The sequence below is a fragment of the Aspergillus vadensis genome (assembly GCF_003184925.1).
Source record: "Aspergillus vadensis CBS 113365 unplaced genomic scaffold BO88scaffold_20, whole genome shotgun sequence".
NCBI classification, from domain to species: Eukaryota; Fungi; Ascomycota; class Eurotiomycetes; order Eurotiales; family Aspergillaceae; genus Aspergillus; species Aspergillus vadensis.
In genome coordinates this window covers 426,215-441,322 of record NW_020292058.1, presented here as the reverse complement: position 1 = coordinate 441,322, position 15,108 = coordinate 426,215, and the positions used below count along the sequence as shown (strand labels likewise).

The window sequence follows — 15,108 nt, the reverse complement described above, 5'->3', positions numbered from 1 at the left end:
AGTGTCGGAAATGCCATTTTGCAAGTCTCGGCATTCCCTTTGACCCCTCCATACGAGCCACATCACGAACATTGCTCGACTTTATCTTCGTAAATAGGCGGACATGTGTTGATCCTCATTCAAGCGAGGTCGGATCGAGAAATTCACTGTATATCACGAGGACATCCACAAATGCGGCTCTGCAATGAGATGCCACCCCCATCCTTGAAACGAAAGTACGGAAGGGAGTGCTCCAGCACTAGGGCCAGCACTCCTGTGACTTGGAAAGTGGTCAGGTAGCATAGACCCAATATATCGCTTGACGTTGTCGAAGAATAGCGACACACCATGTCTCAGATACTGACTCGCTTGCATCAACTTATGATATGGGAAGGCTAGCCTGCTAGTGAGGCTTGCGGTGATGCTCACGCTTCTGCTCCACATAGTCGTCAGGCGATTATCGTTGTGACGTTCTGTATATGCACTATCTGTACTGTAGTTAGCTCACTGCCGAAGGGGAAGCACACTCCTATTTATAACCTCACCTTTCTGAAGACTCCAGAGACCATCAATTGCCGCCTTTATCTGACCCAGTTCATCATGCAGGTCTTTGACTAGGACGCAAAACCGTTAGCAAGTCCCATGTAACCTTAATAAAAGCGTCCCACTTACTCAGATCTGTCACATGCACAGAATTCTCCTGCTGCGGCACCTCTTCCGGTGGAATCTGCAAAATCAAAGCCTTCGCATAGCTGCAAGCAGCAGCAATAGCCCGCGGCCTCCACGCATCATACTTATGCGAATCCGCATAGCCCGCAATGCCCTTGACAACCAAACAAGGCAAAATATTCATAACCCCAGCTGATCCACACTCAAAACACAATATCGACCTCCCATATTCCCCGTTCAACCTATCCCGAAGTTCGGCATTCATAACCAAGCCATCCCCCGAAGCAATCGTACCCAAATGCACACCTGGCAAATCACTAGTCCTCCGCCTCTTAAACACCTCGCCCACAGGATTACAGGCTTCACAGCCAGTATATCCCGGGATATTGCGATGCGAATAATCAGAGCAGAACAACCTATCCCGCAGCCCGGCAGGATACGCATACTTCTCCCCCAGCGACGCCAAGATATCAGCCGTCATATTCCCTTGATCACCCACATTCTTCCTCGAAAGACACCCCAAAAGCGTAACATTCGCCAACAACTTTCCCGGCGGTGCATTGATATGCTCCCGATGAATGTACCTCCCATCACCTCCAACCTTACCGTAATCATATTGCACAACACCCCCACACCCACCCCCCGGAACACTAACCACCACATCCCCCAGCCTGATATCCCTCCCGAACCCTGGAACACCACCCCCAATACCAACAAGAAACCCATACTTCACCGACCGGAAAGTCTGACACAAGTTCTCCGCTACGATTGCGGCGGCAGTTGTCCCCATACGGCCTTCAGGGAGACAGACCAGAACGACATTATGCGCACCTATTCTGCCTAGTAGATAGGCATTCTTGTCTTAGAGTCGCTGGTTCTGCGGTATTCCATGGATTTCATCGAGGATTGCGATTGCAACGTCATATTCTTCCGGGAGGGCGCAGATCCAGGAGAGGGTGTAGGAGGTGTTGGGGTGCGGGGAGATCAATTTTGTTTCATTCAGTAGTGCCTTATTTCAGATGGTGGTCTTGGAGTAGTGATTTTAGTTTTGAGTGATAGAAAATTGGAAGGAGATGGGCCGGTGCTGTGCTGGATTTGTTGGGTAGCTTGTCATCAGGCTACGTCTTTAATGCCTCTATAGGCGCCGCAAGGCTGAGAGGGGTTCGCATATTAAATGACTGCACCCTCGAGTCGCGTAGGGATAGCTTGTTAGTAGGATTCGGTAATAGCTGGGCGCGTATTTTTTGGCTATCATTTCTCATGTGTCATGTGTCGTGTTTCACAAGGTGGATGTCTGAAACTGGCTGGCGCTAAGGAGATACGTCGACAGCGGATGTTGTAGAAGCTTCGCAAAGGACGTTGTAGTCTGGATATTCACCTATGAATAGCACTAGCACTAATAGTTCGCGAAAACCGGATTCTGAAATGGGAATTCAAGTTGCGATCTCGTTCTTGGTGGTGATCAGAATAAATGAGTATCACTCTCGCACTGCATGGTTAGCGACAAAGCTGATCATTGCTGAAGGGGAAGTCACTTCCGTTTCTCAGCCTAGTCTCTTTTGATTGAGTCTGGCACAACGAGAAGAGTGACTCGAACTTAAACATCTCTATTATTATTTATTTTTTTTTTTACCTCCAATTGAGCTAGCGTGCTGTAGGACTCCGATGTCATGGCTTAGTGTAATATAATTATCAATTCCGTAGATTTTATAAATTCTATCTGTTTGGGGGTACCCCAGCTTTGAGGTCCATAGGGGTTCGGTGGCAGGCGCTGGCCTGAAGAGCCAAGTTTTGTATCATCCACTGCAATGAGCGTTGAAAAAAATGGAATTCCCAAAAATCTATGCATCGAGCATCCTACAAAGCTGGCGCCCCATCCAGCTTGAAATAACCCGGTTGCAGATTCTGGAACACCTGCAAAGGATCGTACTTCTTCGAGATCGCTTGCAAGCGAGCCTGGTTTGCCGTGCCGTAAGAGGGCACGACGGACTGGTACTGACTCGCGTAGTTCATGTAAAGATAGCGACTTCCCAGACCGCGAGCCTTCGCTGCTGAAAGCGCCTTTTGGGTCACTCTGCCCAGAACAGCCATGACTGCAGCGTCATCAGCCTCATCATCCCACATGAAAGCAAGGTTGATCAGCAGCAAGGGCCCGTCTTCCGGATCGAGTCCTAGCGCGTTACCCCCATTCTTGGCCATGTGCTCCATGGTGTTAGTGCTGATTACTTGCCAAACGAGAGCGGGGACAAGGCCGGTCACGTTCTGAATAGGAACGAGTTCCTGCTTGAACATGTTGGTGATGTTGGTCGCCAGCTCATAGTCGAGCTGGACAGTGCCTGTCCAATAGCTCTCGCGCAGTCCGTTGGGATTGGATTCTTTGAACAAGAGGGTAATATTGGACAGACTACGGATGGCCATGGTGTCCTCGAGAACTCCTGAGCTGCTGAAGTTCTCGAAGATAGGAGGATTGGCCACCGGTTTTGCGTACTCCAAGTCTGCGACCAGCAGGTAGAGACCCTCAGCGTAGGCCACCGACACGATCAGTGCCCCGTTGGGGTCCGACGGCGAGTTGAACCCAAAGTCCACAAGCGCATGGAGAATGTCGGATTGATACTCTTCCAGCCAAATGCGTGAGCCTCCCCACATGAGGCCCTGAGTGTGCGTTGTCAGGTCGAAGCGGGTAACGATGCCAAAGTTATTGCCACCACCCCGCAGGGCCCAGTAAAGGTCGGGATGAGTGTCAGGGTTGACATCAACAATGCTACCGTCGGCCAGAACAACCTAGAATAATATTGTCAGATACAGAAGCACTATTCACAAGCAATGTAGGTTTTTATACCTCGTAATTGGCAACATTGTCACAGGCCCAGCCGTGAAACCCGGAGAAGAAGGAGATACCTCCTGGATACCTTGTTAGCTTACATTCTCCTTGCCTCTGGTTGATCTGTCACATACCTCCCAGCGTCAGGCCGCCCACGCCAATGTCGGACACACGACCACCAATGACCGATAAGCCCATGGGATCTAGCCAATCATAGACATCCAACCAGCGGTTACCCGCACCGACGGACGCAATAGTGGAATTCCTGGACAAGGCCGTAGAGTTCAGCCCGACCAGATCTATCGTCAAGCCATCCTGGATGTTGGAGGCGCCGGCAAAAGCGGCATGGCCGCCACTCTTGACAGCAAATGGACACAGCGTCAGCTCTGACAGCAGCAGGCCGACAGCGACTTCCACTGCACTGGCTGGTTGGAAAACGCAGGCTGGATCGACATCCTCCTGCTGCTGCGACCAGAAGCTTGCATCCCAAGTCGAGTAAGCCGTAGTCGAGCGTTGCAACACGTGGCCTGGATAGAGCCGGGGAAGTGCGGAACACTGGTCGGATTAGTGAAATTGTCAATTTGGTGCTTATGCGTTAGCCCGACGACTAGACAGGGTTCGGGTGCCATCGTCCGGTTTTAGCACGCAGGAAGACGGGAAGTAACTCACCAGCTCGGAGCAAAATCCCAACGACCGCGTGCTCAATGACGAGTCCAGCAGCACGCTGGAGTTGAAATACTCATAGGCATCAACTCCGTAGGATGCCAATTTAGCGACAATGCGACTGGTTGTGTTGTCCAGCGCTGTCGCTCTGGCCAGAAGCGTAGCGATGAACAGCGCGCCGGGCCGCATGGTGCTTGGCAGGAACAGGATGGAGATAAGGGTTGGAGCAGGAGTCGTAGAGGTTTCAGGAGGCGTTGACTTACTGCAGGGGGCTCATTCCTTTATAGGCCATCCTGGTGGCTTCCCTAAAACAAGGCGCTATACCGCCGGCTTTTCCTTAGCGGCCGTCCGGCTCGCTTGATGACGGATGACATCCAGATTAGCCGTATCCGTGAAATTAACACTTGCTAATGCATCCTGTTGCCCGCCGCAGGATGCTTACCACCCGGGCTGTCGGCAGAATATGAAAAGGGATGTCTGCCGTTAAGCGACTTAGACATCGCTGGCGATCACTCCACCAGTCCGGATGGAAAGAAATTATGTCTCAGCTAGCCAGGTGCAGGCCACTGGCTATACCATGATCGCCTTGTCGTCGGCGGTGGTCATTGCTCGGTTTAGCTTGATCTTCTGGAAATTACGGTCGCTGCAGGTCGAGGATGGCTGCATACTGCTGTCGTGGGCCTGCTTCCTGGCCATGAGCATTGCGTACATAATCGTCACCCCGGTTGTGTACAAAATCGATGCATATACGGATGGTAAGATCGGTCCCTGGGCGACTATGTTATCCGACGCACTTTTCATGATCAAGGTCTTCTTTGCGAATACCATGCTATTATGGGGGGCGCTGTGGTCCGTCAAGCTATACTTTCTCTTCCTCTATCGCCGACTTCTCCAGGACCTGCCGGGTGAGATGAAGTGGTGGTATGCGGTACTGTGTTTCTGCATCGTGGTGCGTCCATGATTCGACCTATTGCGGGAAATGTTCAGCTGACAGTTGTGTGGACCTTTATCGGGGCAATTGTATCTAATTTTACCTCATGTCAAAGTATGCATGCATGGTTCACCGTTGGTCAGTGCTCCGTGTCCCCTGCGTGTGTGGGTACTGACAGCTGCGAAGGGGAGTGCAGTACACATCGAGACGCTGTGGCAGAGATTGCCAGTTTGTATTATAGTTTTGCGGTCGACGCTATCAGCGATATAATGAGTAAGTTCCTGTTTCGAAGTATACTGAAGGTGTATGACTGAAGTGAATAAGTCATGGTGCTGCCGTTGCGACTGGTAGTGTCGCTGCGCCTTCCACTGGGCCAGAAGATCAGTGTTGCTGCTGTGTTTGCCTTGGGCACCATCTGCGTGAGCATGGCGGTTGTACGAGTCATCCAAATCGGCACTCGAGCCAACAACGACAGCACCCCAAGTAGTTCTTGGCTGGCATTCTGGGGCATGATCGAGGCGGGGATAGGTGTGATTCTCCCTCTTCTTCTCTTTGCTATTCTAACCTTCATTGCTAGCTGTCATTGTCGGCTGTCTTCCAGCTTTCGCGATCATCTACCGCCGCACTAAGAACACCCATCGCTACCGAAGCAGCTATGTCGGCATGTCCTCGTCAGTTTACGTGCCACAGGACGATGTCGCCTTATCGGAACTTGCTACACGTGGAGAGAATACTGGCACGGGCGAGACAGGCTTGAAAGCATTCAACACTACGCCGGAACTGCCAATGGAACTATCTGGCGAGGAGTGAGGTGTCCAATAATATAGATGTTTATGTGTTTACGAGAAAAAATTATTTATGCCTTAACATTCAATGATCAACGCTTCAATATTACATTGCATGTCTGAGCGGCTACTGATTATCAATTCTACGAAGGACCACTGACAGCTAGTAAGCACTACTGCAACTAGCGTTGATAGCGACAAGATCGATAAATGACACTTCCAGGCACGACACAACATAAATAGCATGACCCCTCTTCAAACAAAGCACTTTACCTTTTTCCATTTCCTCTTACCCCCTCCATACATCTCCATACCAACCTCACCACCATCATGTCCCCAATCCCCAGCTACTCCCGCCCCGGCCGCGGCCAACACTTCCAAGAAGCCTACGGCTTCGCCGAAGCCTGTATAGCCGGAGACCGAATGGAAATAGCCGGCCAGAGTGAGCCCTCCCCCCCTCCCCCAGCCCCATTCCATTCCTCTCACATCACCAACTAACTATCCACCCTTCCCTCGGGAATCAGCCGGCATGTCCCCCACATCCACCGAAGTGCCCCCCACACTCGAAGAAGAAGTCGCCCAAGCATTCACCAACATCAACGAAGTCATCCTCTACACACTAGAAAAAGCCAAGCCCGATCTACGCGCTAGCGTGAAATCCGGCTGGGACCGCGTCGTGAAGATCCGCACGTACCATGTCCAGTTGCCCCAGACCCGAGAGAAGATTATTAACCTGATGGTGGAGAATGTTAAGAAGTGGTGTCCCGATCATCAGCCTACTTGGACTATGTTGGGGATTGAGGCGTTGCCGTTTGAAGGGCAGAATTTGGAGATTGAGGTGGATGTTTTTTTGGGGTAAAAGAAATGATTGGGGATGGGGTTGATTTATAGGCTGTGGAGGTATACCTCGTGAGAAGTCATGGATCCGATATGTATAGATGCAGTAGACTGGCTTCTTCCAAGAATACTTACACGTTCCTCGATTAGTTGACCATATGCATTCTCGATCAACATCTTGGTCAGTTCGGAACCTCTTTCGGAAGTACCCGTAAATTCCCGATTGGGAACATATCATTCTTCTCGAACGCCGTCGGCACTTTGGTGCACTTGGACCCCCTAACTTTGAAAACCCATGCATTTCTCAGACTTTGGTAGAACATGTATGCGCCAAATCAGCGCAGGAAGGGATTTCAGGGAATCAGGGAGATGTGGGGCTGGGGTTTGGGCGAATTTTCTGTCTGGATGGACTACGTTTCTTAAAGTATAGTCTGTCTGTAGGATAAGTGCGGTGGATAGCGGGTAGGAGGGAGTTTAAACTTGCTGTTGTTGGTGCATCGCTTATATGAGCATAGTAGAGGTATTTCTACACACATAATTAACAGAGCATACGTCGTCGGCCACAAACAAGCACCAGAAGCACTCTCTAAGCTTATGACTCCGGCTGCCTATTAAGGAACTACATCAGTTCATTGCACGAACACTATTCAAGTACTATCCGACCAGACTCCACCTATCCTAGCATCCGAGTCAGACTTGCTTTTCTAGTGAAAGACGCCATCACGTAGAATACAATCTCCACGAAAGAGACCTGAACAAAATAATTAACCGTAAATTTGAAGCATAAAAAGGAACCAGAACCAGGTCCGTAAATAGAAATCCGCTTTCATATGTGAACAAACACGCGTATCAATCCCCAGGCACAGAAGCCTATCATTAAAGGTGATCACATGGTGTATTCATGGATCGCAGAAGGGCCATTCTCGTTGTACTCCACCCGGCTCATGAAACCCTTGCTGACGCCTTGGTCGATCACGAAAACAACCTTCGATGCAACCTGTGCTCCGAGGAACACAGCCTCTTCCATACCGTGGCCACCGCTTGGGGCACCAGGCCCTCCCGTGGTAGCAGCGCCAGGGGCATTGGTGTTGCTCTGCTCCTTCCACTCGGGGAAGTATTCCGGGGGTCTCAAAGTCTTGACCGATGTGGGGGTTTGAGAATGTCCCGTCGAGCGGTGATGCGACATGGCAGGGTCCATGGAGGGAGTGCCGGGCATGGGGTTGTTGGCATGGGTGGCTGCGACGAGCAGAGGATTCACACCGTGACCCGCAGGGTGATTCATCGGACCAGCCTGGCCGGAAGGTGCCGGAGTGTTGGTTCCTCCGGTGGGAAGGGGAGTAGAGAAGTTGGAGGGGATTTCAGAGGTGAACATGGTGGCGGATGGGGAGAGAATGTACTTCTGGGTGATTGTGCCCAGCAGGGATTGTGTGAAGCCTATAAGTAGAATGTCAATAAATATCCTCATGCTGATGGGGTCCGGCTACATACCCTTGATTTTGCTGCCATTGCCGACTACAATGAGCGAGTCCCAAAGTTCACTCCGCTTCGTCGCATCAGGCACTGCAAGGATAGTGTGGTGGATCTGAGTCGCAATATCCTCGAGCAGGCCGCCGGTGAGACGGTCTCCAGAATTCTGCTTGGGAGTTGCGGCGAGGAAGCGCTCAACACCGACCTCGATCTCGCGAGACTGACGCATATACCGCCCGGGCCCATTGGGCGTATCCTTCTCAGGTTCTATCCTCACGTACTCCTCAAACTGGAATGAAGCCTTTTCTTTCTTGGAGTTGGGAAGACGGAGGGGCTTGCCGGATTGATCTGTCGCGCCCTTCTTGGTGGAGGCCTTCTCGGCCTTCTCTTTCTCCCGATTGGCGAGGAACTCACTCGTGTTACCACTGACAATGGCTGCGACATCCAAAACTCCCTCATCTTCGTCGCCCTCGCCGTTGCCTTCACCACCGGTCTGGGTGCCTTCACCCGGACCGCGTGGGATGTTTTCATTCGGTGCATTGCCATCCTTGGTCCCAGTTGAGGCCGAAGCGGCTGGGTTAGCGCCCTGTCGCGCGGTTGCAGCGGCACCAGGAAGAGGTGTGCCCGGGGGCAAGAGCTCAGTGATATTGCTGCGCTTCAACTGTTCGCACATCTCCCTTGTAAATCCCTTCGGGCCCAAAAGCTCCACAATCCTGTCCGTCATGTGGTCACCACCGCAGCCTTCCAGCGCGATACCTCTTCCATGCTCGTTAACAAGGAAGTCAGTGACGGCAGTGACATTGACCTTATCCTTGCCAACATCAACCACCGTAGCCGTCGAGGTACCGTATCCGTAGCATACAGCGAGAGCGGAGTCCATGAGGCAGAAGGCGGGCGTCTTGAACTTTTCAAAGACAAACTGTGTGATCGTCTCGCGGTCGCGGGCAGACCATGCCGGTTCGGAGATCAGCATGATCGGGGTGTGGAAGGGCGGACTCAGAGTGTTGTAAACGTGAGTCAAAAGGGCAAAGAAGCATGGCCAGTCGACAATGCGACCACTCTGAATTGGATAGACAGCCCCCTCATCGGAGGTTACATCCTCCTCGTAGAAGATCTCGGTTGTCGTTCCTTGCTTCTCCTCTCCGTTGGCATCCTGGCTCTCGGTCTTTTGCGCATTTTCGGGCTGTTCGGAGGATTCATTCTCGGTCTTCACGGCTCCGTCTTGCTGCGCCGACTCCGCATCCTTCATCTCCACGTCCTCCTTGGGCGCGTCGGTGCCATTGCCATTGCTGACGGGGACTTCCTGTCGTCGCTCGCGGATCTTGTATGGTTCGTATTCGCCCTTCTTTTCGGCGGGAAACATGCGCGTAGGGAAGCGAAAGCGGGCAGGGGTGAATGACTCTGGGAGACCCAGTTGCGCCAGGGTCACTTGCGAGCCTGGCGCAATTATCTGGGGAGGAGGGGGTCAGTTTGAGTCGGCCAGCAGGGGGTAAGTCAATGATTGGTGCACTAGGAGAAATCTGCACGTACCAAGATATGCTCATCTTTGAAGGGCGGCATCCTGGACAGTCGGAGGGTGAGGAGAGCTGGAACTGTCGCAGTAGCAACCTATTGCTCCGCGGTGTTTGCACCAGCGATCTTTGCGCGCTCGAGGTTGGGCGGATGGCCTAATCGGGTTTAGTGCGCCGCGGTCGCGGCCCGTGCTTTTGACCGCGGTCTGAAATCTACTGCTACACACTCATTCCTCTATGATCAACCTACGTTTCGGTTTAATAGATTCCAACGAACACTACTATATGATGTATCGCAAACTTGAAGCCTGAAACGGTATTAATCCTAAGTCTTGGAGCTGTAGGGCCCGAAGACCCTCCACCTTGTGTTGAGGTAACCTTAACCCCGTGCAGAACTCACAGCTGCAACAAAATGTCCGTCTTTGTCGACGTTTGTTATCTTACAGATAGATTGAATTATGTTACTTATTATCGACGTGTACCATCAAGCAGTGCTGCGGGGCTCAAAGATGAGCATACTGCCATTCCACCCTCGTGGAATGGGTTGGCCGGCGGGCGACGAGTAGCAGTAGGTCGAACTTGAACTCCAGACTGAGTTTGATATCCCTATGTCCGTGGAAATAGACAGAGATGATTGTAGAAGCTCCAACCACTCCCCGTTTGAAGGACAGGGGAAGGCCATGCAGATCAGAGCGTCAATACAACTGGCAGAGAAAAGGCAGCAAGTGGATGGAGGGGGATTCTCCGTGCAGGGGTATTAGGTGTGTACAGTTCACCTCCTTTATCCACTAACCACACCATCTATGCGTTTTGTATTTTTACTGCTGGTCAGTCGCCTTCTATTGAGGCTGGCATTGGTTTCTTCAAAGCAGTCGAGCCTGAGCTCATCAACTTCATTTCGTGTTATGCTGGTATTCTTGACAACTTGATAGGGGTTGTGGAAAGCACCACCTCGATCATGGATGCTATTTGAATAGCATGCCCCGGAGTGACACGTCATCTGACAGCCACTCCTGGTATGGGGACAAAAATTCCCTCAGAAAAAGCAATGTTTGCCGCTGATGCCAATTGTCAGTGGGCGAAAGAAACGAGACAGTCCTATCGACCTACTTAGCGCGTGAACCCCGCGTGCGGCTGAGCCAACACACAATCGATCGCGCCCGACAGCTGGGTTTAAACACCGGGACATGCCCTCCCGGGGCAACTGGAGTCTAACACCTGCTATGCAATGGCCAAGTTATGGTCAACGTGCGGAGCAAATATGCATCGGTTGAAAGAAAAAATTTCACGCCGGTTGCATCATTTTCGACATGAAGAGCCCGCTGGCGACAATCAGTTCACATCACCGGACTGCAAGCGAAGTGACCCCATTAGACCTGCAAAGAAGCCCCTACGGAAGAGGAGTGGGCCTGTGTCGAGTGAGGTATCAATTACGAACAGGAATCAGCACGCAGAAGCTGTACCTCGAAGCCCGACAGAGAAAAAAAGGTGGCTTTTAACCAGCGACACCCTGGGTGAGGTCAGCAGTGTCAAAGGTGAAAATAAAATCCCCCATTCCAGCTTGCCCGAATTTCCGAAAGAGCTGGACAGCGACGAGGGAGTATCTCGAAATTTCTGGAAGGAAGCATTTGAGAAGCTCTCTCCGGACACACAAGATGGTCTTCGAAAACGGGGTTATGAACCGAGTTTGAACACAAATCCAGGAGATCTGGACAATCTGCTCAACGATCTCCGAAAGAAGGTGGAGCTCTGTGATAAGAAAAGGTGGGTATACAAAGGTAAATTCGTGCGAGACTACGCGGCCAAATGCGCGACGTTAGTTCAAGGCATCGGGGATCTTGTCGTTCCGTTCGCACCATCACAAGCTGCAGGGCCGTGGGGGTTAATAAAAGTGGCTTTGAAGGTAGGTTGTGTCGACATAACATAACTCTTTAAGTTGGACGCGCCTGTAGTGCTTAGGCTTGCGAGATGCCTCCAAGCAATGAGGAGTCTTCGATGGCGTGGTCCATATGATACTATATCAAGGCAGTTTCCTGATTGAAAGTGTATAGGTCCCTATAGAGTATGATAGTACAATGTTTGCCTTGCTTGGGACCGTAGACCGGGTTCTACATGCCATTATTCGTGGCAGACAATATGAGTCCGCCTATGGAACCGAAAACAGTGATATTGTCGACACCCTACGCGGAGACCTGGTAAATGTTTACTGGGCTGTCTTGAAATTGTTGAGCTACAGCATTGAGAGGCTGTCAGAACCGACTGGGGCAAGAATCCTGGCCACGATGCTCGACAACGGCTCGGGACATTTCTCGGATCTGACAGCGAAAGAAAAAGAGCTCGCTGATACTGCTCGGGCATGCAGTGCAGCGCAAGGTGAAAAGGCAACACAGCACCTACAGGACATCCAAGGGCACCTACCCCGCATAGAGACCCAAGTTGTCGAGTGCCTGGCGAAGCTTGGACAACGAGAGGCTATCGACATCTTGGACTGGGCTTCCACTGTTAAACATAAGGCTCATCATGATAATGTGCGCAACAATCGGACACCAGGCACGGGTGACTGGCTGTTACGAAAAGTTGAATTCCGAGATTGGGAAGAGAGCAGTTCTTCGGCAGTATTATGGTTGCGAGGATCTCGTGAGTTTCCCTCATTCCCAGTGTTTACCACTCTTTTCTCCCCGTCTGTATGGACTCGGCGCTGACGCCGTCAAGCGGGCGTAGGGAAAACCTTCCTTACTTCGAGAGTTATCGATCACATCCAAGATAACTTAGCAAGAACGCCCAACGACGAAGGTTTTGCCTATTTCTACTGCAACCGCAACGAGGACACTCGAACACGACCCCTTGCCGTAGCGCGGAGCTACGTGCGTCAGCTATCATCTCCCGCCAGTAAGACCAAATCAAGCAAGACCAATTCGTGGCACATACAATCTGCACTTCAATCCACTTACGAGGAATTACGTATGAAAGGTGCAGATCTTGACATGAAGTGCTGCACGGAATTAATTACAGAATCCCTGAACCTCTATCCTCGTACCACATTGGTGTTGGATGCTTTCGACGAATGTGACCCTAGTTCGCGTGGTAAACTCCTTGAGCTTTTCGAGAAATTGCTCTCTAGCAGTATAAGGCCGGCCAAACTATTCATTGCAAGCCGTCCTGATGCGGATGTTCAACAGGAAGTTCGCTCGCATCCAAACATCGAGGTTCGGGCGACCGATAACCAGCATGATATTCAGGCCTACATCAACCAAGAGATGCTAACGCTGATCAAAAAGGACAGCGTATTCTGCGATCTCCAGGAGAAAATCAAGTCAACTTTGTCAGCGAAAAGTCAAGGAATGTAAGGACATGCTTCTCTTGTTCGGTGAAGGTCTATGAAGTTTGCTAATGATGTTGTTAGGTTTCAATGGACCTACCTGCAACTCAAACAGCTCGAGAGATGCATCTCTCCCGAAGCTATACTGGAGTGTCTGGAGACACTCCCCGAAACTATCGACGATACGTACGAAGTACTCCTGGAGGAAATAGAGAAGAAGCCTTCCCACGACCGAGATCTCGCGCTACGCGCTTTGAAGTGGGTTCTAGCCGCACGAGAACCGCTTTCACGTGGAGATCTTCTCGAGGCAGTCCGCATTAACCCTGACAGTGAAACGTTAGAGTTGTGTAACCCGGTTAGCGACGATGCATTGTTGGCATTGTGTCGCAATTTCCTGGTCATCGATTCTGAGCGGGACGTATGGAGAATATCACATTTATCGGTCGCTGAGTATTTCGAGCTACGTCGCAGCTGGACTACTGCAATCACCGACTTGATGGTTGGCAAAGCGTGTTTGCTATTTATGAGCGATACCTGTTCGGATGACACCATGTTCAATCCTGATGCCAGAGGTTCCGACAGCAAGCCTGCAAAATCCTACTTCACACGACCATTTCTCTACTACGTCTTCTGTTTTTGGCCGGAACATATCGCTACCTTACACCCTGCCAGCGTTCCGGAAGAGGACCTGTCTTTTGTCGTGGGACTCCTGGAGAAGTTTCTCGGTGCTCCGCAGGATAGCAGCGCGCGATACCGGGCTTGGGCCCGGTGCTTTAATAAACCATTACGGCCTGTCCAATACTCTATTCTGGCTGTGTGTCGATACGGACTCCCAGTATCGGACCGATGGTGGAATAGGGGCGAGCTAGATATGACCTGTACTAATGATGAGGGTGATACCTGCATGCTTCTAGCTGCAATGATTGGCCACATCCCAATTATGCGTATTCTTCTGGCGAAAGGTGGCACTCTTGGCCCACAAGGTAAATTCTATCCTTGGACACCACTGATTGAGGCTGTCTCTGGTGGACATATCATCATGGCCAGATTTTTATTGGAAGATAAGGAAGTAGATGTTAATTTTGAAATAGGAAGCTATTGGGCATTAGAATCGGCACTCTACAGAGAAGACTCCGATACGTTGCGTTTCTTGGCCTGCGAAGCCCACGTAGACGTCAACATAAATTTTCGATACGAATTCTGGCGTTGTGTACTGATCGCTGCAGCGAATATGAATTGGTTGGAGGGCGTGAAAATTTTAGTGGAACAGTGCGGAGCGGATATTAGTCTGGTTCGGTACCCCGGGGCTTATGGCATGACCCTGAGACGTTTTGTTCCATTTATCGGTTACCCTGAAGCAGAGGCAGCGGAGTATTTGGTAAAAGCTCAGCAAGCCAATGTGAGTGTGTCCATTCGGGCCGGTCATTACGGAAATTTGTCGTTGGCCGCGGGCTTTGCAGATGTTCAATGTGTCCAGTACTTTCTCGAGGTCGAAAGGTTTAATGTCAATAAACCTGTCCGGTCTTTCAAGAATCATAATTATTATACAGCATTGGATGTTGTGGCACTTTATGTGAGGAAAACAGTCACTGTGGGCCGGTATGGCTACGTTGAGTTGAGGGAGATTGTCCGAATTCTACTCGCAGCAGGAGCCTTGGTTGTCCTAGATGTGAGAGACGGTGAGATTGTGGATGCACTTGAAGTATTGCATCGGGGTCGTCAGAGCAGACCGAGGCGTGAGAGTGCAGATGATGACAGTGATTCCAGCAGGGATATCAATGGCGATGATGAGGCTGAAGATGGTTTATTCGACGACGACGATGCAGATGACGAACATGCCAAGCAAGTCAAAGCATACGCGAGGGACACGTTTGCTGATCTGCAGAGGGCGATGCGGCAGCAATATGAAAGTGGCGCACTTGGTGTAGAAGAAACCAAATATGTGGAAGCTGTGTACTACGGTCAAGCGAAGGCACAAACATCCTAAACAGAATTTCTTATGGATATGCTTGGTTGCAGGCTAGACGAGATAGAATTGCACTTTGGGGTCATATCAGTGCTCAGTAGCTTCCTCTTTATGAATGACTGTAGGAAAGACAAATGATCAAACCAAATTATTCTATCTC

The 15,108-nt window shown here is 50.9% G+C and overlaps 6 protein-coding genes across 6 annotated transcripts; 3 read left to right on the top strand and 3 right to left on the bottom strand.

Annotated features, from left to right (window-relative positions):
• Window positions 1–153: 153 nt before the first annotated feature.
• BO88DRAFT_427707 (purine and uridine phosphorylase) lies at window positions 154–1,910 on the bottom strand (the record flags this gene model as incomplete). Its single annotated transcript, XM_025709033.1, has 7 exons — window positions 154–463; window positions 488–593; window positions 652–977; window positions 1,065–1,216; window positions 1,250–1,504; window positions 1,568–1,657; window positions 1,833–1,910. 7 exons carry the CDS (start codon window positions 1,908–1,910, stop codon window positions 154–156), a joined length of 1,317 nt encoding a protein of 438 aa, XP_025560423.1.
• A 487-nt stretch (window positions 1,911–2,397) lies between these two features.
• On the bottom strand, window positions 2,398–4,321 carry BO88DRAFT_370017 (FAD binding domain protein; the record flags this gene model as incomplete). The annotated part of the gene is made up of 4 exons (XM_025704164.1): window positions 2,398–3,429; window positions 3,488–3,549; window positions 3,604–4,024; window positions 4,139–4,321. 4 exons carry the CDS (start codon window positions 4,319–4,321, stop codon window positions 2,506–2,508), a joined length of 1,590 nt encoding a protein of 529 aa, XP_025560422.1. The 3' UTR covers window positions 2,398–2,505.
• Window positions 4,322–4,658: 337 nt separating this feature from the next.
• BO88DRAFT_469035 (uncharacterized protein) lies at window positions 4,659–5,873 on the top strand (the record flags this gene model as incomplete). The annotated part of the gene is made up of 5 exons (XM_025711596.1): window positions 4,659–5,060; window positions 5,120–5,177; window positions 5,250–5,336; window positions 5,388–5,591; window positions 5,641–5,873. 5 exons carry the CDS (start codon window positions 4,659–4,661, stop codon window positions 5,871–5,873), a joined length of 984 nt encoding a protein of 327 aa, XP_025560421.1.
• Window positions 5,874–6,178: 305 nt separating this feature from the next.
• On the top strand, window positions 6,179–6,707 carry BO88DRAFT_345730 (RidA family protein; the record flags this gene model as incomplete). Its single annotated transcript, XM_025703310.1, has 2 exons — window positions 6,179–6,290; window positions 6,373–6,707. The coding sequence occupies 2 exons, from the start codon at window positions 6,179–6,181 to the stop codon at window positions 6,705–6,707; spliced, it is 447 nt and encodes a 148-aa protein (XP_025560420.1).
• Window positions 6,708–7,245: 538 nt separating this feature from the next.
• BO88DRAFT_437118 (putative chromatin remodeling complex subunit (Arp9)) lies at window positions 7,246–9,753 on the bottom strand. The gene is made up of 3 exons (XM_025709607.1): window positions 9,683–9,753; window positions 8,174–9,602; window positions 7,246–8,119 (listed from the first exon to the last, which is right to left on the bottom strand). The coding sequence occupies exons 1-3, from the start codon at window positions 9,710–9,712 to the stop codon at window positions 7,572–7,574; spliced, it is 2,007 nt and encodes a 668-aa protein (XP_025560419.1). The 5' UTR covers window positions 9,713–9,753; the 3' UTR covers window positions 7,246–7,571.
• Window positions 9,754–10,551: 798 nt separating this feature from the next.
• Window positions 10,552–15,028, top strand: BO88DRAFT_370010 (uncharacterized protein). Its single transcript, XM_025704163.1, has 5 exons — window positions 10,552–11,566; window positions 11,715–12,300; window positions 12,376–13,006; window positions 13,067–13,965; window positions 14,074–15,028. Exons 1-5 carry the CDS (start codon window positions 10,892–10,894, stop codon window positions 14,967–14,969), a joined length of 3,687 nt encoding a protein of 1,228 aa, XP_025560418.1. The 5' UTR covers window positions 10,552–10,891; the 3' UTR covers window positions 14,970–15,028.
• Window positions 15,029–15,108: the final 80 nt, after the last annotated feature.

What these genes read in the sequence shown, in the direction of transcription:
- BO88DRAFT_370010 (XM_025704163.1), top strand. Translation starts at nt 10,892, where the DNA reads ATGGCCAAGTTATGGTCAACGTGCGGAGCAAATATGCATCGGTTGAAA. An exon ending in ATTATGGTTGCGAGGATCTC is followed by an intron (nt 12,301 to 12,375) that starts GTGAGTTTCCCT and finishes GACGCCGTCAAG; the next exon opens with CGGGCGTAGGGAAAACCTTC. An exon ending in TCAGCGAAAAGTCAAGGAAT is followed by an intron (nt 13,007 to 13,066) that starts GTAAGGACATGC and finishes TGATGTTGTTAG; the next exon opens with GTTTCAATGGACCTACCTGC.
- BO88DRAFT_437118 (XM_025709607.1), bottom strand. Translation starts at nt 9,712, where the DNA reads ATGCCGCCCTTCAAAGATGAGCATATCTTG. An exon ending in TCAAAGATGAGCATATCTTG is followed by an intron (nt 9,603 to 9,682) that starts GTACGTGCAGAT and finishes CCTCCTCCCCAG; the next exon opens with ATAATTGCGCCAGGCTCGCA. An exon ending in CAATGGCAGCAAAATCAAGG is followed by an intron (nt 8,120 to 8,173) that starts GTATGTAGCCGG and finishes TTCTACTTATAG; the next exon opens with GCTTCACACAATCCCTGCTG.